The sequence below is a fragment of the Petromyzon marinus genome, chromosome 2 (assembly GCF_048934315.1).
Source record: "Petromyzon marinus isolate PM22_M1 ecotype Great Lakes invasive population chromosome 2, UKy_Petmar_22M1.pri1.0, whole genome shotgun sequence".
Lineage (NCBI taxonomy): Eukaryota > Metazoa > Chordata > Hyperoartia > Petromyzontiformes > Petromyzontidae > Petromyzon > Petromyzon marinus.
Window position 1 is genome coordinate 2,572,749 of NC_133668.1, and position 26,046 is coordinate 2,598,794.

General features: G+C 47.6%; 1 protein-coding gene across 1 annotated transcript; it reads right to left on the minus strand.

Moving 5' to 3' along the window:
- On the minus strand, positions 1–25,770 carry LOC116944356 (rho-related GTP-binding protein RhoN-like; the record flags this gene model as incomplete). The annotated part of the gene is made up of 5 exons (XM_032957918.2): positions 1–1,399; positions 4,556–4,690; positions 10,564–10,673; positions 22,192–22,279; positions 25,477–25,770. Coding segments are annotated over 5 exons (969 nt in total), but the record flags the coding sequence as incomplete, so codon positions are not given.
- Between the last annotated feature and the right edge of the window lie 276 nt (positions 25,771–26,046).

The window sequence follows — 26,046 nt, forward strand, 5'->3', positions numbered from 1 at the left end:
TTGCAAATTAAGCATTTATTTAGAAACCATTTAACAGACATAAAAAGCACTTATTACACGTACTTCGACCCCAAAATAAAAATGTCACGCTGTATGTTGTTTTTTCAAGATGACAAAATGCGTACAACTTTCCGAAGATAAAATGCCGAATGCTGATTTTGCTTCTGCCGTAATCAAACTGTTACTGTCCAGAGGGCGAAACACCGTGTTCAACAAAAAAGAATTCAAATCGAATTGTTTACAGATTCGGAAATAAATTACAACTCATCGCATTAGAGTTATCACAGTGACCCACGCCAAACAACAGTTACCGCTACTGATACATTTGGACGTTACGTAGCTCGTGATAGATTACACAACAACTCGTGAAGACACGTGACCGATTAATTTTCTCTTGCTGTTATTCGTGAGTTACTTCAGTCTCAACTATTGCACTTTTTTTTTCAAGAGTAGCAGACGCACATTCGCACGGATTTGACGTTTTTTGTCTTTCCACACTCTTCCGTTCCCAATGGGGGTGCGAGTCTGTACCGCACGCAGAATGTCCTTCGCTTAGGCTGGCGTCCACTCCTTGACCTGCAACTGCCAGAGTCTCCGGCTCCAGGTGCCCGACACTCAACCATCAAAACAAACGACTTCTCAAGGCAGCTGTATAACATGGCAACACGCTCCATCTTTGGAGAACTACTCCCGAGTTTTTTTGGAGGAGAGGAACGCCTGCTCGCACGCACGATGCCCCAACCACCGCGCACATTCTTTCCAAACAAGGCCATTGTTATTCTCGGGATGGTTGTATTTTCACGATCACAAGCAGTGAATATTCTTAAACGGGGAGGAGGCCAATGGGGAGGTGGAAGTTTACCCTCGTCCCTCACCGGGGCCACGCTAGACGACAAACTCAATTGCTCCCCGGGCGGGCAGACAGAAAAATCGCTCGCGGCGGTCTCGGGAAGTTAGCGGCGGTCACGGCAGTCGCCGGCGGCATGCGGCCCGCGACGCCGGGCGCTCCCGGCGCAAGTGGCGACAGCGGCGCTCGTGGCGCCGTCCACGGCCGGGTTCACATCACCGCGCAGCTCTTGGCGCGCTCCCTGCGCGGGTGCCGCGCCGCCCGCTGCCCCTCGGCGGAGGAGGCGGCGGAGGAGGAGGAGGCGACGGCGGAGGAGGCGGCGGAGGCGGCGGAGGCGGCGGCGGCGGCGGCGGCGGACGGCGACGAGGGGGGCGTGCGGGTGGCCGACGCGGTCTCGCGCCGCGAGTGGCTGCGCCGGACGAGGTAGCGCGGCAGGCGGCCGAGCGCCGCCAGGGTGGCCATGTGGAAGACGTCGCGCACGCTGTCCTCCGACAGCTTCGCCGAGCACTCCACGTAGGCGGCCGCGCCGAGCTGCCGCGCCACGGCGGCGCCCTGCGCCGGCCGCGAGAACGAGCGCGCGGGACGTCGTTAGCCGGCACCATCGGTTCGAACGGCGGAATTCATTTGGGCGGCGTTAGCAGCCACGGTTCAGCGTGTTTCCGGTGCTGAAACGGGCCGTTAGGTGGCGTTCGCCAGCATCCGACGGTCCTGAGCCGTCGGTGGGAATTCCACCTTTCTGTGGCAGGGGCAAGTAATTCCGTAGAAAAATAAACTACGGCCTTCTCGCAAAGTAACGCTCATTTTGTCATCTCCGGAAAGATGATGAGCTGAGTCATCCCCGGCGGAGATTTGTTTTCACAGACTTCTGACAATCTGGCACTCTACCATCATTCTACCCAGACAGAAAAATTAGCTCAAGTGGTAAGCCTACAGATATTCAATGCTTACGCTTACAGTATGTTATGCCCAGTAATATAAAGGGTGCTCACTTACTGTAGATGGGAATATATTTCAGTCTACCTGACACATGAATACAAAGAGACCTACTAGATCCACAATCTCATTTTTATCCGGGCCACAATATAGCTGTAAGGATCCATGAGATTAATTTACCACAGCTCAGAAACTCAAATGAGCTCAACTAAGATGTTATTCTTAAATATAACAGACAATGACATTGTCTCCGAAATCAATAACAATAGATCTATAACGACACGCCGTGTCTGCTAGCGATGATGGCAGACGGCGTGTTAGATTGCGTCAGATGTGCGAGTCCGCAAAAAACACATCGAGCACGTTCATTACGGTTAGCCGAAAATTTCCCGAGGTATTGCAAAAAACAGTGTTGTTTTATAAATATGTTTAAAACGAAAACGCCAAACCTCCCAGTACACATTTCTTGAGGATGCGTGCCCCAGCTGTTTCGTAGAGCCGCTTATTACTCCCGCGGGACGTTTTGCCGTTTCTCCACAAAAAACCACGGGATTGTTATTCACAATGTATCCCGCTCAGAATATTTCAGAATCAGAATATTTGTTCACACTGGAGGAATCCGATTAGCTATGAAGCTCTTTTCCACAGACGTCCAGCCGGGGCAGGTAAGAACGTTACAACAACAAACGGTACAAAAACACGATATGGAATGCAGAGTAGAAGAAAGGTTAAACAATGCACCCAAACACAAACAAATACAACACTAAATCATCCCCCATCCTACCGGACAAAGCACACTGAGGTATTAACTTTTTTTTTCACAAGCGACCTGACCACAAATGATAGCTCAACAAAAGTGGCTTATCATTTTGACATTAATAGAAGAAACAAAAAAGTCTAAAGGCTTGTTTCTGCTGGACAGCGTACTAAGCTGCGTGACACCTTGGGATACCACCTGTCCTGCTTTTCCCAGGGACGTCATCGTTTTGAGGAGTGACATCAGTAAGTCTGCCCGGGACAGTAGTGTTGTTTTTGTTGTCAGCTGCGTAACATTAATGGGGAATGCACCACTCAAGACGATGCATTTACATGGCGTTCTCCCATCCTCTCCGATTCTGAAATATTGTTCTCTCCGTGATATGTTGCGAAGTTTTTTTGTTTACTTACACGGCAGTTGTGGCAATGTGTGACACCGCTGTAACAATCGAATGTTCTATTCAATCCTCGACCGATCGGGTTTGCTATTCAACCCCGTTTTATTTTTGTTAATACAAACGACTCCAACATTAAACTATCGAGTTGACCGGTGTTGCCTGCTAAAGAGACGGCGCTCTCACAGCTCTACGATTCCGCCTGAATTTTAATGCTCTTTTTTAATGGTTATATTTTAGCCTCTGCGTTTTCATCTCAGATGTGTACTCTTCTGGAAAATTAGTCTTTTATAATGGGAAAAAAAAACAACAGTCGGTTTTTAATTGGTGTTGGAGATGGTTTGGGAGCCCTGACCGCCCAGAGCCCGTTCGCAAATTCCGTGCATTCTGTGGAGCGTCACTAATGACCGTGCCTGTGGGGGGTCAAGAACCACTAATTCTTTTCTCTCGTTTAAAAAAAAAATTCCCAATTTGAAGTTAACCAAAATGAAAGAACGCAATTTCTAACCTCACGTGACCCGACTTCCAGCCTCTGCCACCCAATGCATATTCCTCTCTTGAGCCTCGTGAAAGATGCATGCCGCATTGCCCACAAGCAAGGCGACGATGCGACCGCGTGGATACGCCCCGGGTGATGATAAACGGGCATTGGGTTTGTCTGGGTTATTTTCACGTTTGTGTCGGCGCTTTCGCGTGACATTTTCATTCGCACGCGCAATTATTTACCAGGCATTTACATACCCAAACAAGTGCTTCGCCGAGCAAACATCATTCCCATGCAAACATGTAAACAATGGCGCAAAAATGTTGTAAAGCGAAGAATAAATTATTCACGCGGCGTTTCCTGCTTAACGCACCGACAAGCATGCGGAAACAATGCATACAGTCTCCAGAATTTGTCAAAGAATCAAAACAAACAAGCAAATTTTACTCACTGGCCGTGAAATGTTAAATAGTTTAGATATCTCAATAGTCGGCGAAAAATTTCCGCAGCTGAGCGAGGGCTCATTGCAAGCACGCCTGGAACCCCATTGTCTCAGACTCCGAGCAGGCACATTCGTGCATGATGAAGCTGAGTTAATACTGAAGGGACATTTGCGGTTACGTGACCACACGGCATTTGTGAGAATAATTGAGCAACGTGTGGTAGTAAAACAGAGGAATATTACACGAGACTGGCCGTACACATTTCCCAAACCAACTCCCTCGTAATAATTATAATGGACAGCACCCTTGGTCAAACCTCTGCTGGACAACGGCCTCCCAGACGTCGTATAGATCACGGGGGTTTGGCTTGATCATGCTTCGCCGCACCGTAGAGGGTCTCTGACGGGGTCACGCACACGCGACCCCGCCCAGATGTCACTCGCTGCCGACGTTCGCCCCGTGACTGGAAAACGAACTCAGGTCGCCGGATTTATAGCGCGGCGCTCGATAACCACAGGCGTCACGAGCGTGACGAGTTTCAACTTTGCTTCATATAACCCGGCGGTAACTCAGCAGATGAGGTATGGTCTCACCCGCAAGAAGAGTGGCTTGGGTTTTTTAAAAAAAAAGCTCGCAGAGAGGATGGTTTTGTGGAGGTTGAGGCAGTCTGAGCGTGGTTCGATGGAGCTGCTGTTACCTGCTCCTGCGTAACAGGGATGCACCGCTGCTTGGACAGCTCCAGCAAGGTCTGCAGGTCCGCGCGAAGGTCAGCCTTGCAGCCGATGAGCAGGACTTTGGTGCTTGCGCCAAACTCATGGCTCTCCACCCGCCACTGCACCAGCGCAACATGCCAGCAATCCCACGCACACACGCACACATGCACGCACACACGCACGCGCACACGCGTACACACGCACGCGCGCACACATGCACGCACGCACACGCGCACACACACGCACGCACACATGCACACACACACGCACGCACACACGCACACATGCACGCACACATGCACGCACACACATGCACGCACACATGCACGCACACACGCACACGAACAGACGAAGCACCTCCGATTAGCTCCATAGATTTGACGGAGCAAGTTTAAGCAAGCACTTTTCCGCGCCGGCGCGTTCGCACGAGGAAGTGGCGTGGCAAGCTGCATTCCCAGACACCTTTGTCTCCCCAGTGCTCACACTGGTCACACCACACTGGCACCTGTCTTACTTGTCTTAGACTGGAGCAACATTCCACATGGTCCAGAACAGGTTCAGATAGCAAATGTCACTGATATGCGTGGCCAGGAATTTAACCTAGGTTTGCTCAGATTGTAGGGCACTCCATGGATTATTACAACAAAGATAAATACAAAGATCCCCCGTGTAACCTTAACAGACTCTTGGTGCAAGTGCTGTTTAGCGAGCACCTATGAAGGCCGGCATGGCAGACGGGGGTGTGGGTAGCCAGCACCACGCCCGGCCGCCTTTGTCTCCCCAGTGGCGATGTTGACACACCACACCAGGTACTCATTTGAGGCTGAGTCGATCTAGGGGAGGCCCATGGCCGGTTCAGATAATCGTCACTGGCGTTTGCTACAACACCACCCCCAATACAAACACACACACACACACAGCCGAGAGACAAAGCTTCCCCTATAGCCACAATAGACTGATGTGGCGATTGCTGTTAGCGAGCACCTATGAAGGCCATGCACATAAACACACACGGATGCACCGGCACCCACAGAACTAGCATGCTGTGATACTTGTCGATGAAACTGAATATGGCATTGACATTTTTATTGCTATTTCATTTTATTCAAGCACCTGCTCTGCAGGGTCTGTATCAGTGTAACCATGCATCTCATCATGATCCGTTTTCATTAAGGCTTCGGAAAGGGAAATTTTAAACCAAACGTGGATCATCACACAACGCAAAATAAGCCAACTCGCTCTTGATTAAGCACCGTCAAGGCGGATGAATAATAAACTACTGAGGATCTTTAGCGCAGATATGTGTCGCATGAGAACCTGTTTGTAAGCTGTGCGGGCACAAGTAATAGCAGTGCCACCCAAGGAGAGGAAATGAGACTCCGACAGATTGTGGAGGCTTAAGATCTCATCCTGATTGATTGCTGCTGTACACGGTTAGCAAACGGGACGGGTGTGAACCCGTAGTCACACCTTGAGCTCACCGCCCTAATCTGAGAAACGATCTACTCCTGGGGCATCCTCCCGAGCCTTCGTTCTGAGCCGAAAAAAAAAACAAATTATTGCACAAACGTGAACACTCCACAAGCGCGAGGCAGCACGCGCGACTTCTCCGATTAGCACACGGTGCGAAAGAAGTTCAACATGCATACGCAACATGCATACCTCCCTCGTGTACCTCGCGCACACTTATTATTATTGTTATGATTCGCACGTGCTCGAGTTCAGGGATCATCTCTACAGAACAAGTGAACAATCTGCCGAAGTGTACAAAAAATGAGACTTCTACGGAGGTAGAGTGGTAAACAAAAGTGACTTCTGGGAGCAACGTGAGCCGTCGACCTTGCACTACGATGGACTGTCGCGGCGACTAGAGACACGGAACGCAGAATCCGCGAAGGGGCAGGGGAGGGGGTGGACGTCTCGGGAACGACTGCCACGGAGCAGTTCCGGATTAAGCTAGTGCGGGGCCTGTATAGCATATGTTATAAACAAATAAAACGCATAGATATTAAAACACACGCATTTTTTCTTGCATAGTAAAGTAATTGTATTTGTCATTTGCTACACAGACAGATAATACGACAAATCGCTAACCTTAAACACCCAGTCGTTCATAAACGCGAAGGCGGTATAGTACTATAGTAATAGAGCAAGTGCAGAATCACTGAACCGGAATTGATAGCTTGAAAGCATTTAGCGCGGGGCCCTTGTAGTAGTAGCTGCTACTACTACATATGTAGCTACTTTTGCTCCTCGGATAATCCGGCACTGCCACGGAGGAGTTCCCACTCTGCCGACGACTCAATTTGCTGGCCACACGGAAAGCCGTGACCCCCTCCACCGCCCCCACCACTACTGCCCCCCCCCCGCCCCCAAGTCGGGGTCAGAATGTGAAGGATTTATGATTGACCTCACGTGACCTGCGGGGCTTTGGCTCCGGAACTGCTCGGGACTACGGCATTACGTACCAAGCACAATGCGTGTGCGTGTGTGTGTGACGTTGGCCAGACAGGCGTCAACGAGCCCGCTGTGAATTCAGACAGAGGAGGATATTTAAGCTGCGTTAACTCAATAACAAATAATATGTACGCGAGTGATTTACGTTGCAAATGATGATGATGCGGTAAAAGGTTTCTCTCTCGTATCTCTCTAGAATATTCAACCTGGAACCATGGTTAGCGAGCACCGAAATACAATTAAATCCTTCCCCCGCACCTCCGATTAGCGCGGTTCGTTACGTATGGTGCAAAAACAAGTTCAACACACATACATTTATGCGAATCCCTGCACAAACCAAAGAACGTCTAACGCCACTGTTTGGAAATAGCAACAACAACAACAACATCGACACATGTGAGCGGTGCCCCTTTTCTTCACAAACATTGAAAACCTCCCCTGCCCGATCTGAGCAGCACTATCCCTCCGTTTCAAACGCAGGTGTATATATGAAGCACTCGGCAATATGAGTGCTTGGACGACACGAGCACACCTGCCACACTAACGCATCTGTGCCGAGAGACGGCGAGCTAATGGAACCCCCAATGTGGCGGTTGTGGGTGGGGAAGGGGGTCTCGACTTCAAACAGACCCCCATGCAAAAGGGGTCTCCCACCCTTCTCCACCACCACCATCCCCGTTCTTTTGTAAACGCGGTATCGGAGCAATTTTGCTTTTACTGCGTAGATCCCCAACGCGTCGCGCCGTGCCGGGCGGGGAGGGGAGGGGAGGGAGGGAGGCTTCTGGTCCGAGTGAGACTCACGAGCGAGTGTGAGTGTGCACACGAGCACGACGGGCAGCGGTAGTGTAGCGGTTAGCGCTACGCTGCGCGACGAACCTGGCGACTCGAGTTCGATTGCCGCTCACGGCCGACACCGGCGACGATGGTCTGAACCGGTCCTGGGCCTCCCCCCTAGGTCGATTCGGCCTTAAATGAGTACCTGGTGCGGTGTGTGGTAGACATCGCCATTGGGGAGACAAAGGCGGTTCGGGCCTGTTGCTGGAAACCCACCCCCTGATGTGCCGTGCCGGCCTTAATAGGTGCTCGCACACAGCACTTGCCCCAACAGTATGCTGAGGCTATACGGGGGATCTTTATCCTTGTATATTGAACTTTTTTCGCACTGTACGTAGCCAACCGTGCTAATCAGAGGTTCGGAGGCGAAGGACGACAAACTAAACACAAAAAACAGTTCTAGATGAATTCGTTTTAAATCTAGATCATTTAAAAGTGCATAGTTCCAGTGGCTTCTTAAATATCGGAAGGAAGAGCATTCCAGACGGCCACTGGAATCTGCCATTCATTGATACAAAACTTCAGTCCGTCGTATTTCTGTTGATTATAAGCGAATCATCATGGACGTGATTGCGCAAACTCATTTTTAAAGAGCATTTTAAATGCCAGGCTAAATGTGTATATTGTTTTCTCGTATAGTTTACTCTCAGCGTTAAAACTTCTCGTACAACGGAAGCCTTTGTGCAAGTGGTCATAGATCTGTCAACGTTAATGTTATAAAAAAAAAAATCCGCCACCTCTAACCACAACAATTATTAAAACGTCAAGAAATAGTTGCGCAAGGAGCGCGTCTGATGGCGCGCGACGCGGTGACCGCCGACTTTGTCCGACGGCCGCCGAGGCAAAGTCCGCCGTGGCTGCGGGGACGAGCGGAGTCCGCGTGACGGCGGTCTCACGCTCGTTGACGACGCCAGCGAGGTACTTTGCTTGCGGGAACCTCGGCCATTGCTTCGCGCGCGCCGCGATCGAAGAGCCCGCGGCTCTCTGGCTCTCGTTAACAAAGTGGGGGGAGGGGGGCGGTGAGCACGATAAGTGCGATAGCAGCTCCCCCACCCACTCCGGCTCCGCCACCCCCGTCGCCGCCAGCCTTAAAACCCAGCCCTCTCCCAGCACCCCGCGGCTGCATCGCATTCAGCATTGTCCACGAGCACCAGACGCGTCGTGCATTCGCTAATAAAATAACGAAACCGCAGGGCGACAACGCAACGTCACGGCGTCATCCAGTCCACGTGTAATCTAATCGAGCATGGTTTATTTTCTCCATCATCATCATCATCGATTTTTGCGTCAGTAGGTGGAAGTAAAATGGGTGTCATACATCCTCCTCCACCCGACACGGCCCATGAGTGAAGTTGCCACGTGAGCAAACGTGGACGTGTTTCGACTTCTTGGGCGCGCGGGTGTCCAGCAGAGCAAGCCCCGACGTTTAACGCTGCTTCGCTGATAGGTGTGGGTGTACGACACACATTTAACCCACGTAATCTGACCTAAAAATCAATTGTGAATCATGACATTGGTTACGAATGACATTAGAGAATGCACTGATTGTAATTGCCTCTTGTATGCATAGTACATAATGTTGTTATAAAATGCAAGGAGCTGCTTCTGATTATTCCACTCGCCCCATTTATTGAGTCAGCACTATGCACGCCTTGGTCAGCGCTATGGGCACCAGCCATGGGTTCGATCCCGACCCCGACGCCCTTAAATTTAGAGTTTGAATGTTCTCCCCGTGGTCGCGTGGATTTTTCTCATGGTCCTCCGGTTCTTCCCTCCACATTTATAAACATGTGTTTAGAGCATTCGGCTGCTATAAATATCCACAGCATAAGCCACTTTGTTGAGCTATCATTTGTAGCCAGGATACTTCTGCAATATAGCAATATAGCTCAGTGGGCCTTACTTGGTCAAATAAATAACAAAAGTAGTTTGAAAATAGTCATAGTAATAAACCAAAAAACCCACCCCTGACAAAAACAAGTCTTTGCGCAACCTTGAATATAAGCGGTGTATATTATTTCTCAAAATGCCAGCTCAACACTTCATCGGATACTCGGGCTTGCTCAAAAGCAGGGGCACGAGTGCCTGCAATTTATGGTGCTTGTGCAGGGTGAAAATGCCAGGCTGTGTAGCCTGTAGCAACTTCCAAAATACTCCAAATAAGCGACCGGAACAAATCCAGCAGATGACGTATTGCTTACTGACAGGTGTAGCGGCATATCCCCAAATGCCAAACATGGGGCTTGGCAGCGGCAGGCGCATCGTGAAATGGATTCCAGGTCCAGATTCAGTCGGATTTGCCGGATTTCCCCCAAGCAAAACACTGTCTGTAGCAGCAGCAGGAGCACAAAGCGTGCGCGTGTCTTTTGTCTTGTGTGTGCAGAGGAGCGGTAGCGTCGCAGTTAGCGCGCTTCACTACGAGTTCGATTCCCGCTTCGCAGCCGACACCAGTGACGATTATCTGAACCGGTCCCGGTCCTCCCCTAGGTCGACTCAGTCTCAAAGGAGTACCTGGTGCGGTGTGTAAACATCGCCACTGGGGATGCAAAGGCGGCCCGTGCGTGGTGCTTGCCACCCACCCACGTGTGTGTCGCGTTGGCCTTCATTTAGGTGCTCGCTAACAGCACTTTTCCCCAACAGTCCAATCAGGATATGCAGGCGGAGGGGATCTTTCTTTTTTTCAGCAGAGGAGCGGCCTCACCTTCTTGAGCACGCTGTCCAGTGTCTCCGGCCGAGCCACGTCGTAGCAGATGAGGACGACGTCCGAGTCCGGGTAGGCGAGCGGACGCACGTTGTCGTAGTAGGGGGCCCCTGTCCGTCACAGTGCCATCGTGGACAGGTCAAACGGAGGGGGCACCGCGATACGCGCGCAATGGGGGGGGGGGGGGGGCACCACAATATGCGCACCGTCTACATTTAATTCCTAGTCGCAGTTCACATCAAAGATGGGTGATAAATGAACCGGCCCAGGATTTCTCCCTTCATCAAACCGCAATGACCAGGGTGGTGAGGTATGGTCAATCGATCCCCGTCACCTGGCGTGGCATGTGGGAGGCCTTAATGCGGGATTAACATCCAATTGCAGTATATTTCCTGCTCAGATATTTGCACGAGAGATTGTTTTTATATATATATTTTAGTTATTGTTCTGAATATATCTGAGCAGGAAATGCTCCATTGTTAGGATATCACTGGCATTCATGAATATGCTGGGTGTGTATATATAAACTTATTTCGCGCCGTACATAGCCAACCATGCTAAACGGAAGTATGGGGGAAGGACAATAAACTAAACACAAAAACCAGTTCTAAAGAAATGAGTTTTCAATCTAGATCATTTAAAATTGCATAGCTTCAGTGGCTTCCTAAATTCGGAAGAGCGTTCCAGACGGCCGCAGAAGCGCATCTGAAAGTACACAATGCTGATTTAGCAGAAATGTAGAGTTTTATTTTTTACATGATGTGGGCAGGAATCTGCCATTCATTGATACAAGACTTTCAGTCTGTTGTATTTCTGTTGAATATAAGCGAACCATAATGGAAGCAATTGTGCAAACTCATTTTCAATAGACTTTTCAATGCCAGTCTAAATGTGTTTATGTTTTGCTTGAACAGTTTTCTCTCTGCGCTAAACCCTCGTACAACGGAAGCCTTTATGCAAGTGGACATATATCTGTAAACGTTTATGTTATAATAATCTGCCACCTCTAACCACAACAAGCGTTATCAAGCGCCCCGGATAAGCATGCTTTAGATTAAAAAAAAGAAACCAGATAGCCATGGAAACAGCACTGAGTGCGTTTGGCTCGGTAGCGCTGCTGTGGCCGCCAAGTAAAACCCTGGCAAGTGTTTGTTGTTTTTTTCGTTTTGCTGTTTACAAAGTGTAGCCTTGCAGGAAGCCTCTTGGAGCTCAAGCCACTGAATTATCCCACTCTGTGCAGGTGGTTCGCTGTGGATTCGGCCGGCTAGTGACTTGTAACGCATTTTTGGTGGAGGGTGGGAGGAAGGGATTTTTTTTTTAAAGCAAGCAAACACAATCAATGACAAAGCTACGCTGTTAAAAATGCTTTCACCCTAGCCGCGAGCAGGTTGATCTCAGGATGTGTGGACTTTGGTGGCGTGTGACCTGCTGCCAGACTGAGTGGAGATTATAAGCATCTGCCGGGGTGGTCTGCTTGCCTTTACGGAAATGTGGGGGGGGGGAGGGGGAATTGCGGCATGATTGGTAATGGGGGTAGGAGAATCTGGCCCTACCCTGCCGAGAGCCTGCCCTGCTGTGTTTCCACATCCTATACCATCTGGCCAAAGCAGTTTGTCACACGGGCAAAACGTTCATCAGGCCCTGGCTGCCAGATGAAAGGGCGCTGGACGAGTGTAAACACGGGTCAAACGCAAACCAGGCGACGTAAACACGTTCCCTTTGCCTCTGTCAAACACAAAGATTTCCCCCAGTGCTTCGTTTCCGCTGAACACAATCTTCCCGAGCGCGGCACATATTCTGCGTGCAAGCGACCATAATTCGTTGTGAACCAGGATGAACGCGTGCAGCGCGTTGCCCGCAAAGCTGCATGACAAGGCCGTAATTATAATATATATTGGGGGGGGGGGACACACCCCCCCCAAATATTCAAATATGCTCAAAATGCCCCCCCCCCCCATATATTGCAATATGTGTTTTTAAAAAAAATTGCTATGCTATGTAAATAAAAACAACAATTTGTTAAACCTTGGCCACAATATCTGGACTTGTGTTCATACAAATCAATGCATAGATTTCTGTTTATATGATTGTGGTTAGGGTTGTACTTTATTAATCCAGAATCTCTGCCTTTACATACAGTGAAACAAAAAATGTTACAAAAGTAAAAACAGAGCAATGTAAATACAATACACTATTAGACATTATTGTCAAAAATAAATAAAAAGTCCATCCCATGTGTTAGTGAATTTTTAAATATTTTTAGGCAGGAAATTCGTTTTCAAATTTAGATATTTTTCTGGGTTGGGACCCCCAGACACCCCGGAAGATTTGGTCCCCCCCAATGTTGACCACATGGCTACGGCCTTGCTGCATAACATCGCCATGCTGATCGGTGCCTGGAGACTACGAGTTGGGCAAGGGAGACTGGGTCAGCGCAGAGTACACGAGGGAGGTTCGGTGTCGCCTCACTGCAGAGCTGGGCTAAAGCGCCACGGGGAAATGTTGCAGTTCGTGTGAAACAATAAGCCCCAGGCTGCAAATTTATAACCCCAAAAACACATCAAAGGTCTTCAATAGAGAGCCGGTTAAACTGCAGTCCTAAATGAAATCCGAGTGCTGCTGAATAAAACACCCAGCCTGGATAATTTTTATTGTATCATTAATCTTCCTAATCGTGCCGAAATAAAGCATTCCTTTGATGTGGATGGGCACCGCGTCCTGGAAAAACCTGGTCCAGCAAAGTAACATCCCACTGTTTTGATGTTTCACACACAAAATCGACCGAACCCTTTAAAACTCACAATGCTCCCTTACCGGGGTTATTTGTTTTATATTGCGTAACCATGTGCAATTCCTGACCGCAGGAAACTGAGGATGCTTTACAAAGAACACACATTTCGATTTAAAGATTTCGTGACTGCAGGGATTCATCTTCTTGGTTCTTTCGGTAAAGTCACAACGTAGAATGGAAATAAAATAATAAAAACAAAACATAATAAAATAAAATTATTATTTTATTTCCATTCTACGTGACTTTACCGAAAGAACCAAGAAGAAAGAACACACACGCGAGTATTTGTGCTTATATCGCACCAGGGCAATCCTTTATCCAGCATATGCATACATAACACAAATCTGAGGTCTGTGTACTTAAGTAGCTTCAGTGCAATCCTTCACCCGCAATATCCATGCATAATAACTTCACAGGCGCCGTTTCCTGCTATCCTTGGGCTGCAATTCACCCTGGCGTTGGGCTGAAAGCCACCTAGAAGAGGCAATGATTAACTTTTTGCCTCCTCTAAGCCATCAATTTGCGCAGAATTTATGATGACCCTGTCTACGGAGGCAGCGATTTCTCTGCAGTTGTCAGTAATGTCCCAGAGTAATTGAGACGGCCGAGGGATGTGAGATGGGAGTAATGTTGTTAAAGCGCAGCGTTCAACCCGCGGGCGATTTCCGCTAATCTGGAATTTAAATGTTATGCTGGTAATTTGCAAGTCAATGCTTGCGGGGATGGTGGCGGCAACACAACCACAACATGTGGCAGCAGGAGACACAAAAAATAAAGTTGCAGACTTTTATGTTCATGAACTCGTAATTGCTTCGTCTATTTTCAAAGGTAGGTGTTTTTTTGCGTTGAGGTAATTTAATTTTTGATGTACTAATTATCAATGCAAATGTGTAATTACTATGGCAGCAATAATTATGAAACTTGATGAATTCTGCAGCAGAGACCAATGCATGGAGCTGCATAAACAGCCTCTGAGACACAGGGGGTTTGTTTATAGTTGATGTAAATATATAAATAACCACGGGTTTTTTTTTCACCCCCCCACCCACGTCACAAAGCATCAGGTAACCCTTAAAACACTTGTCTAAATCCACCACATGCCTGCGCTGACTTGTTTGAACACGGGTTCGAAACCGGAGCCTCCGAAAATATAAACAACTCCTTCCGGCGTGCATTGCGATGCGAGGCCAAATCTCCCAGCCGTGCGTCCACACCAACGCCCCCCCCCCTCCTCAATGATTTCCCTTATTGGCCAAAGAGACACTCGGGAAAGGACACATCTTTATTGTTTAAGGTCCAAGCAAAAAAGAACATTGTCTACATTTTCCCTGCGACAAAGAACCCTCCCCCCTCCCGCACAGCCTCAACAGACCGTTGGGGCAAGGGCTGTTAGCGAGCACCTATTAAGGCCGGCACTGTGGCACACGAGGGGGTGGGGTGGCCAGCATCACGCCCAGCCGTCTTTGTCTCCCCAGTGGCGATGGGTTTTTTTTTTTACGCACCGCACCAGGTACTCATTTGAAGCCGAGTCGACCTAGGGGAGGCCCAGGACCGGTTTAGATAATCGTCACTCATGTTGGCCGTGAGCGGGAATCAAACTCGGGGTCGCCGGGTTCGTAGCGCAGCGCGCTAACCGCTACACCACCGCTCCCCCTTTTCCCTGGGAACACACAAACGCGCACGTGTGCGCGCACACACAACAACGATCTGCGCAGGGAGAGAGAGGGGGGGTAAAGGCGGTGTGAATGATCGTGTGCCCGCATAAGTGCTCATGACGCAACTACGCTGTGCTGCTCTGAGGCTGCGCCACGTCGCCGAGTGCTCACAGCAGCGCGGACGGCTCTGGCTTTGCCCATCTTCGGCCACACGCCGCCACTCTATTCCACGTTGTCTATTTTCTTGGGTTTTTTTTTTAGTTTGCACCGCTTCTTAGGTTGCTTCCCAACTGGCGAAACACGGAGTCCCCAACTCCCATCGTGGGCAGGATTTTCACGGGAGATTTTATTAAATATTGTTATTGTCGACTGAAAGCTTTCGTGACTGCAGGCATTCTTATTCTTTGGGTCTTTGAACCCAAAGAATATTGTTGTTATTATTATTATCTTATTTTAATTAAAATAATTGCCTATTTGTAGATCAGAAGCGTGATGATGAGATAAGATAGTGAGAAGGATGGCAGTCCGTGAGTATGGTGATGACGATCGATGATGGGATTGACAATGGGTGGTTAACGAGATGGAGTGAGTGATTGGGTGTGTCATGGATTAGTTGGGAAGTTGGGAAAAGTGAATGATGACGGAGTCAATGATGGGGAAAGGGAGCGGGAAAGATAATTTTGTGTAAGCGAGGGAAATTAAGTGAGTTTTAAGGGAAGAGCGAAACATGGACGGTGAAGCTGATCGCTCGACAGGAAGGGGCATGTTTTGTTGTTGTTGCAGTGTCGCTGCTGCTGCTGCTGAAGTGACGTCCAAGAGGGGAAGAAGACGTTCTCTTGATGCCACGTGGCTGGATGCAGCTGTAGCAATGTTTGTGAGGAGCACTTGGTTGAGAAGATAAAATGTGACGCTGGGCCCGTGCTTTGCAGTGTGAAAGATGGGAGGGCCCCACGTCAAATACAAGGGAAGCACACACACACGCGCGCACACGTGTGTGTGCGCTTCCTTCCATAAATTGCGTTTTAGGCAGTAGGTATTGTGTGCATCAAGACATGACAAAAATCAGTAAACATACTAGGAAATGGTTTGTACACACACGGATGCACTCCCAGACAATCGGATGATACATGTGACAGCATTGATGAGTGGAAAGAAACTGCCATTTGTCTAGGGAGAATGTAAAAAAATAAATCTCAATTCTGTGCCTACAACCACTCTCAGATTAATTAAAAGAATGAACTGCTTTGTTTAAGGTGTTACATTTTTTAATTGCCTGTACTTTTCATTGCAGGGATTTTCTTAAATTCACATTTCTCGACGAATGGTACGTTCCTTGATCATCTTTATTTACAGAACTGATCGTTGGGATTAAATTCGGTTGGCTGAACTTTTTTGTTTATAAATGAACACTTGGGGGGTGGTGGGGGGGGCGAGGTGGGGGGAGGGTGAACCACGTGGGAGGGAAAGGATCTGCTGCTGGTACGTGGGAAGATTTCATTCACCTTACAAGGTGGGTGTCCTGTGTACGCATTTCTAAAGCACACAATGCGTGATATGCATCCATAAAAAAAGTTGGCATCTTAACATGAGACCTCGTTTAATTAGAATGATTTTATACCTCTCCGTTGATGAATAATTTCAATAGCATTTACAAAATGTCTGTTTCCTTGCACCTTTAATAATAATTTCAAAACTCAACATCAAAGTATTGCTCAGTCTCACAACAGTTACTGCTCAGGTCACGTGTTCATAAACAATGAAACAGCAGCAGCATCACTGGGATAAATTAAGCATCAACAGAACCCAGAGTGATGATTTAAACATTGCATATTAATAACACATATTCTTGAGAGAACATTTATTAATTAAACTGCTTAGGTCTGCAGCTTTGTGTTTCAGGTACGTGTGTGTGTGTGTGTTGAACTTCTTTCGCACAGTACGCAGCAAACGGTGCTCATCGAAGGTGCGGGTAGCCACATTTCAAAGTGTTCCCAGTATTACTCACCACTGTGCGTACGGATCTGGTACAAGTTTCATTGTTTAAAATAAAATAAAAACCACGTCTCCGGATTGATGATAGCTCGAGGGGGGAAGAGGATGCTGGAGCACACACTTGCCATCTTCACTTTGCTTGTGTAGAATTTTTATTGACAGAAAAAAATAGCTTCCCTTCCCGACAAAAAAAAGTTAAGACACCCAATTTAATATTTTTGAAGCAAACTTAAAGGAAAGGGTTTATAATTATAGTAGTTTCCCTTTCCACATTGTTCTACAGAAAATTCTGCCACGTTGAGTTTGACCATTCGCCATGAATCTAAAATTATAGTGCCACACACTGAAAGTGCCCATACTTTGATGGTTTTATTTATCTGCGACATACTTTTACTCTGTGCAGAGAATTCTCGAGCAAAACACGACTGCTGAGAATGTCACTCCGTGTCTTCAGTAAAGACGTGGAACTCTTTCTGTCAAGTGATGGCATCAAAAGCCAACACGAGTCACGTCGAAGCTCCAAAAACAACCGCCGATCTTGCGATGGCAATTTTGGCATCAATACAAAAAAATGTCCGTTGCCTTATTCGCAAACGTGAAGTTTAAAAGCGGCAGAACATTAAAGAGCTGGCTCTTTATAAATGTTCTTTGTATTTCTTCTCGCTGTTGTTTATTATTGTTATGTTATTCAATAGTAATACCCAGGCGAGACGGATTTTGCATTCTGCTGCACCAGTTTCGTTAACAAAAATATAAATTATTTATTGAAATATGTAAAAATGATCAATATAACGGAACGACGTATATACTGTACACCTTAGAATGCTCTGTAATGTACGTGTAATACAAATATTCGAGAACATGATATATATTGTGTATGATATATAAAATATGAAGTTACAGTGTAAGCAACGTTAAGCATACTTCCGTGAAGGCCCTCTCTAAATATAAATTAGATGAGATAATACATGCACCGTACTTGCGGAAATATTTAGTGATGGTTTATTGTTGTTACCGTTGTTGTTTTGCATAGAATTTATTTAGTTTAGCGGTTAGCCAAACTCTTCAGCTGGGCCATGCCATGGCTCCCACCGATGAGACCGGCTCGCCGTTGTTCCGCCATATTCTTTCAAAGCGCCCTATTATAACCTCCTTTTATTGCTTCGTCTGTGACGAATACATTCTCTTGGTGACCTCGCAGGCATTAAAACAAGCACGCGAAAAATAAACGGGTCGAGGTTGATGCTGTCTTTAGCCTTGCTACCACATTAATCAAATGAACAATTAACTTGCACATCAATTTATTGACGACAAAATGTGTTGGCAATTAAATGTTCATTGAACAACCTCGAAGCGATACCGCTAAACAACTTGAGGAGTTCAATCCGAATGCTCAATGGGATGGAAACGCTGCAGTGACTGTTTTGCAATTAGAAAACATCAACGAACGGTAATGCGTCCCTTGAAAGTATATTTAAAGAGCTATTAAGAATTCAAAATAAACAAGACCATTGTTGGATTGTTACGACTCTCGACAATCAATGTTGCAATCGTAATGCTGCAACTGCATTCAAAAGTAGTAATTGTAAGTCTATGTGTTGGGCAAAAGGGGGTTGTTGTTTTTTAACAAAAATCTTTGAAATGTAAACGCTCAACAAACTGGATTCATAATCTCTTTTGTAAATTATTAATAGACTTTAAATAAGCATTTCCACAGTGGGTCAAGCAGGGGCCTTTTGATGGAAGATTATCGCGACGAAGGAAATATTGTATTGAGTATACACACTGGGTAATGGTGCCAAGAGCCTAATTACCAGACATTATAGAGTTAAGATATGGATTAAAAGACAACCTAATCTCAAAGCATACTCACCAGAATACATTACAGATATCCCCAGCTTATCAGTTAAATTTTTAATTAGAGTTTGGATTAGCTTTTGGACAGGGTTAATTTGGGTTCACGCACAGGGCTTAGCTCTAAATAATTCTGTCATGCTTCGTACCATTAAGTTCCAAAAAAAAAAATCTTACCGGTAAGGAAACGTTCTTGAGTGCGCAGCAAGGCCTTGTGTTTTGCCTAAGCTGGTGATTACTCATTACACCTTCTCAATACAGCGACTTAACTACATGCCATGTTTCTGGCACAACTGTCCCCACGGCAATGTATCAATTGATTGTCCTGTGTTAATTGCCCAGTACGCTTCATTTTGTTTACATTCGGGCATTTGCCATCACAGGCAGTGCGAACTTGTGGCCCAGGCGCAATAAGAAGCTAGCATTACACGCCCTCTGATATGTCAGTATATCTTTAGAGATGCTTTTTGTTTTTAACGTTCGTATATATAAAAAAACCCCAGTGTTACATAAAGCTATTTTATTCAGAGTGGCTAAGCATACATCTCTCTTAAATTGCCCTCCTTGTGTGTTGCATAGCGCACGCTGCTCCCACGAAATGTGAGCGATAAGCCTGCGGAGGGGGCACGTGCCGATCGTGTTGGAAGGTATCGGCGTTCTGGCACACGTGCGTGAATGTGTATTCAGAAGCTGCCGTGCTCGGTTATTTTTTTTGTCACGCACACTTGGCGAGAGGCAATCCGTCATTAGCTTGCCACCAAAAGTGTGGTCCAATTTACCGTTCAGCACAACTCAGCCCCCCTCCACCCCATCTGCCAAAGACCCGGGCAGTCGGGTGTGAAATCAACACGGGTGTGGCCAGTGTGTTAGTGATACAGGAAGGGGGTTGGGTAGTCCGGCTATGGGGTGTTGAGGGCACGTGACACACACGTGCGCGCGTGTGTGTGAGAAAGCTCTTGTGCATTGCCCACCCCACGCTCTGTGTCCATGCCTAATGAGCAGCGGGCCTAATACGTGAAAATAGCTCTCCTGTGCAAAGTGTGATTATCCCTGAAGGAGGCAGGTTTCCAGAGATGTGCATTGGTACTGGCGATGAGGAGTGAGCCATGGCCAGATGCCACAACGCACAGCGTCCACATTCTCTGGCTGCTTTGTGATGATGCTCAACAGCAGCACTTGACGGGGACAAAAAGCGCAGTGAATTGACAGAACTTGACTTCCAAAGACAGATTTAACATAATGAGGATATATATTGGAGCATTGTGTGGATTTATATCCAAACGCTGAAGTTATTGGCAGGGACATCCGATGTCAAAATATCCTCTAATTTATTTTTATTCCACCACACATGGCATTCAAAAGCATTGCCTTTTGTGATTTGATTTTTGAAAGCCAGGAAAGTACTGTCCAAAAAGTAAATTAATTCTGCTGAGACTTTAATCACACTTTATACAATTTGCGCTTTTTCTTCCTATAATTGGGCTGCGATTGATTATTTTTCCATGCCTCAGATGTAAGTGTAATTGAATTTTTTTAGGGCTTTGCGGTAAAATAAATGGTGGTTAATGGGCCCAGCCCTTTACACATTGCCATGGCTGCATTAAAGATAATGTAAGCGTCCAGCAAACAGAAAATCACGTGGACTAAAAACATCACTAGTTTTAAGACAGGACAGACCATTAGGACACATGAGTTAAAATGTAAAAAAAAAATAAAAGAAAACTATTTCATACTTTTTTTTCTCTCTCTAAAGAGCCCAACCTCGAAAGAAAGGTTGCCCCGAAGATAATCGTCAAACGGACTTATTAAGTGTTGAAATATATTCTGTCCGCGACGGTTCTGGATTGCGCCGCGCAATGTTGAGAGCAGCAGGCGTCACAGCGGGACACGGCACGTGCCCAACAAAACATGCTGGCGGATGCTTCCAAAACAAGCGGCAGGGTGAAGCTAAAATTAAAACGCAGCGTGTATATGGAAAAAAATATATCACTCACCCCCCCCCACCCAACTCACTACCCGCGCGAAATTAATCACTTTATCGCCGTAAAACGTACAACGTGATCGCACATCGCGTAGAAGTTGTGGCCGCGGTGGTGTGGAAATTGGGGTGGTGGGGGGGAGGCAAATAGGAGTTTACGTCAGGTGGGAACGGTAAACTGTGCTTGGAATGAATCCGTCGTAATTTGGGCACTGTGTGTGGTGGTGGTGGTGTACGCTGGGCCAAACACCCGCCACAGCGCCCCATGCCCGAGACCACCAACCGTGAAAATGATATGAAATACTAAAGGGCATCTTGCCTGTGATGGTTTCGTGATCCTCATTAATGCGCTGCTCACACTCGTGATGCGCACAGATTAATTGTCTGTGGCACTAGGCGCACATGGGATGGCCCTATTTCATACACCACCTCACTCCCTGTAGTTTGGTGTGAGGCATTTAAAATATATATAAGGGCAATGTGAGTGTGTGGTGACATGCAGGGAAATGCACTACACACATACATGCACTGCACTCAGGGCCCAGCTACTGCTTGCAATGAGAATGGAATTTCGCTCTACAAAACATTAAATTATGACACAATTTAGATTTGTATAGTAACTGTTTTTCAATTCATATTACAGAAAATGGGATTTGTGTTGAAAAATAATAGCTAATTATTAATGACAACAAGAATTTAAATACTGCAATGTTACATATGCAGGCCTGTTCTCCTATATGAATTTGAAATCTGGACAATTACAAAAACTCTACGATACAAAGAAGAAGAAACAGGATTTTTGTTTTATGAAGGAGGATGTTAAATATTTAATGGACAGACAAGATAAGTAACATAAATGTCTTACAGATAGCAGCAGATACACAATCAGCTCATTAATCAGAGTAATTAGAAAAAGGCAGGGTTTGATATTATCGACATCGAATGAGATAACAAGAGGCTCAATATAATTATAGTTACGAAAAGCCAGAGAAGACAGCGAATAAAGTACATAAGCAATTTTAAATAGATGCCACTGGGAGGACTATTATCTCCTACATCCCAACAACACGGTTAGCTACGTGCGGTGCGATAGAAGTTCAACAACAACAACAACAACCGCCATTCGCCACTAAGTGGCGGCGACGTCACCACGACGCTTGTGCCAGGCCATGTGCACCTTGGGGCCAAGTTCAACATACACACATTCACGCAAACTTCGTGAGTAAATATCACGGACAGAGATAAATGGTAGAAGGAAGGCCAAGATCGGCAACGTCTTTGAGGGAGGACGTGGCACAGAGAGAGAGAGAGACAGTGTGTAGATGGGCCGTATCCACACATGGACGCGGCCACCTTACCAGACGTGTCCCACATGTTGAGCTCGATTCGCTGCTTCTCGATCTCAAAACTTGCCGTGTAGTTTTCAAACACCGTGGGAATGTACGTCTGCGTCGCAAACAGCAAAAAAAGGTTGGTGGGGGGGGAGGGTGACAACACTGCGTGAATCATCGTCGTGTTTACGCCACATGAGATTAATGCGCTTCGGTGCCCCGAGTGTGAGAGAGAGAAAAAAATGAACGCACCAGACGCGTGCAGATAAAATTATTTCAACGCCGCCCCACTCGCTTTCTGCCTAATGGGGTACCCGTGCATAATGAAACTCCCCAAGTTAATTATTGCATTGCGCTACGTGCCCACCTATACCAATTACTCACGCCAATATTCCATTAAAATGACATCATGGAGCTGGTAGGGGGGGTTGTGTAGTTTCAAACATCAATTGCTCACGTGTCCCGTCCATGCCCCTGGTTGGCATGTGGCTCGCTCGTTCGCTCGCTCAAACGGCCCACGTGCAGTGTGTACTGCATGCGTAACCATCTCACACAGGTACAAAACCCACACGCCCGCTCCCATCATATGTCGGGCGCATGAGCTAATTCAGTTTGTCGGGCAACTAATCAAATGTCACTCTTCCGTCATGCTACCCGGGGGCGCTTCTGAACCTTGCGTCAATAGGGTCACGCAGTCACGGTATCGCTCGCACACACGCACAGGGAATCTATAACGGGCTTTGTGTCAGCGAATCAGTGAACGGTTAGGCCGGTATTGGTTCCAGAGGGGAGCCCCAATGTGTGCCAGAGAATTAATTACAGTAGCTTTGAATATCGCTCAGTGCACCCTCCACTCAGTTGTGCTACGTATACTTAACGGCAGCTTTGTGTGCGAGGAATTGTAATGGCATTGCGAGCCTTCCTATTAACGTGTGGCTTTACAGACACAGCCTGCGTGACCTCACTGAGTAAGCCCCTTTAGTAGGATTCTCAAACTCTGCAGGGCTGGAAGACAGAGATCTGCCTTGTAGCCTTAACATAATTTTTGGAACAAGTGTTGTTAGCGAGCACCTACGAAGGCCGGCACGGCACGCGAAGAGGTGTCGATGTTTATACAGCGGACCAGGTACTGTGCTCATTTGAGGCTGAGTCGACCTAGAGGAGGCCCAGGCCCGGTTCAGATATTCCGCCACTTGTATTGGCCGTGAGCGGGAATTGCGTTCACCGCGCAGCGCGCTAACCGCACATCCGATTAGCACGGTTAGTTACGCGCGGTACGAAAGAAGTTCAACATACATACCTAACCGCTGCACTACCGCTCCTCCATACACACACACACCTCGTCACACAGAGTAGCCACAGAGTAGCTTGCTGTTAAATTTCGATTTAAAGCTTTCGTGACTGCAAGGATTAATCTTATTTGGTTCTTTCGGTAAAGTCACGTAGAATGAGAATAAATTGATAAAATAAAATAACACAATAATATTCTCACGACGTTTCGGCCACAACACTGTCTGGAGGACAGCGCTGGAGTGTTGTCCTCCAGACAGTCTCGTCCCTTCACCTGATGAAGGCCGCTTGTGTTGTGGCCGAAACGTCGTGAGAATATTATTGTGTTATTTTATTTTATCAATTTATTATTTTATTCTCATTCTACGTGGTGACTTTACCGAAAGAACCAAAGACGATAGCTTGCCGTTGTGCCTCTCCACTGGGCTGTAAGTATGTACACCGACTGGTCTCGTGGTCAGACATACGGAACAAAATGTGCCCTTGCCAGTCTTGTGTGCGACATTTTTGAGTCGTGTGGTAAGTCTCTTTTGGTTCCCGTTTCACTCGCGCATTCCTTGAGTCCGATGTGTTTATTAATTTATTGATTTATTTTATATATTTCCGGCGGTGCGAACCGAGTCCCGAATCGTGGTTTTGGATTTGGAACGACGCGAATCGATTTTTCAGGTTTATTTTGGCCACAGGAAAACCCCATTGGGCAAAAAAATGCTAATTTTCAAAGGGCATCTGATTACGTAAACAAAAAAAAACCATGAAAACAATCGAAAAACCACTGCATATACATTGGCAACAAGTTCCAATTAGAAAAAAAGTCGTGCATCGACGCGATACAGCGAGCACAAACAAAACAAGGCGAATTCTTCGCGATTTTCTTTCTTTCATTAAATTAATTACTTCACGATCCGGCCGATCCCTCCCCCCACCCGACCCCTCCAAAAAAAGGTCACACAACTAGATGGCACTGTGTGAAAAGTGAAGCTAACGGTGAGTAGCTGACCTACGTGGGATTATAGGATTGTATTTTACCTCCTGGAAAAAGGAGCGCTCCCCCCCCATTTCTCATTCGAGCAGGGGATGCAACGGTGATTCAGTACCCCATTGAGTGTGGCCACGCAGTCATCTCTGTATTACGCATCATCCGACACCAGGTTCGGCGTGGTTTTCTCCGAGTATTTTCTTATTTAACGCTGTGATTCGCACCTCCGATTATGATGGTTTGCTCGACGTACGGTGCGAAACAAGTTCAACATACATCTCTTCCACAAAACGTAGAGATCGCAAACCGATGCAGATAATGCATACACTCAAAATGCTATCAACGTGAATGACACAATGTGGGTTTATATAACGCCGAACGCACGGGTATCTCTGGATTAGAATATGCTCTACAAATACAAACTATTAGTTTTGTTTGTTCCACTTGACCACCACGATGACTGACACTCGACTCACAATTTCAATCACATGAGTTCACATCCTGGTCGGGGTCTGCTCATCCCATCATCATCCCATCGGAGGATGGAGTAAAGTGTGGGAAACCCCACCGTGCCCCCCCCCCCCCCCCACCATGAATTCCCTTGCCCTCGCCATAACAACGTGGAATTTACACCACACGCTCCGAAAGAGCAACACCCCAACGCTCGCTCAATCAGGCGGACACTTCGGTACACACTCCCCCTGGCGTATTCTACTACCCGTGGGTAAAGGGGTATGATGGGTACCTGCGGGTAGCTGTCCTTAGCGAACACGTGCAGCAGTGCGGTTTTTCCGCACTGGCTGTCCCCGATCACCACCACCTTGCAGCGCATGGCCGGACCTTCCATGGTCGGACCTCTCCCCAATGTTGCCGAGCCCCTGGCCACCGTCGCTCTGCCAGGGCGCGTGTGAGTGTGTGCTCGCGTGTGAGTGTGTGAGTACGTGGCGTGCGATTGTGCGGAGGAATGCATTGGGAGAGCGTGCGTGCGTGCGTGCGTCCGCGCGCGCGCTGTTGTGCTTGTGTTGCTGTGAGCCGGCGCGTACCCTGCTGCCCAAATGCGGGGTTGCGCAAGTCCTCTTTTTAGTCGTACCGCCTTCCCAGCTGCACCGCCCAGCCTCTCCTACTCCTCCTCCTCCTCTCGGTCTCTCCGCCTCCCAGCTTCGACTCCCAGCCTCCTCTCCCGGCCGTACCCTCCCAGCCGCACTGCCTCCCAGCCTCTCCTCCTCCTTCTTCTTCTTCTTCCAGCTTCTCCTCCCAGCCACACGTCGTCTCTCCTCGTCCAAGCGGCACCCCTCTCCAGCTTCTACTCCTAGCCGCTGCTCCCAGACTCTCCTCCTTCAGCCTCTCCCGCGCTCAGCTTCTCTTCCTCCCCTCCCAGCTTCTCCAGGCTGTCAAGCTTCTCCACCCAATCACTCGCTCCTCTCAGCTTCTATACTCCAGCGCTCCTCGGGCTTGCATTTCCGTGCACTGCAAGGACGATGATAAGCCGGGAACCGAGGCGAGGAGCCGCCCCCCACCACCACCACCACTCTCTCCCTCTTCCACCCCGTCTCTCTCCCTCTCTTCCTCCACCACTCTCTCCCTCTTCCACCCCGTCTCTCTCCCTCTCTTCC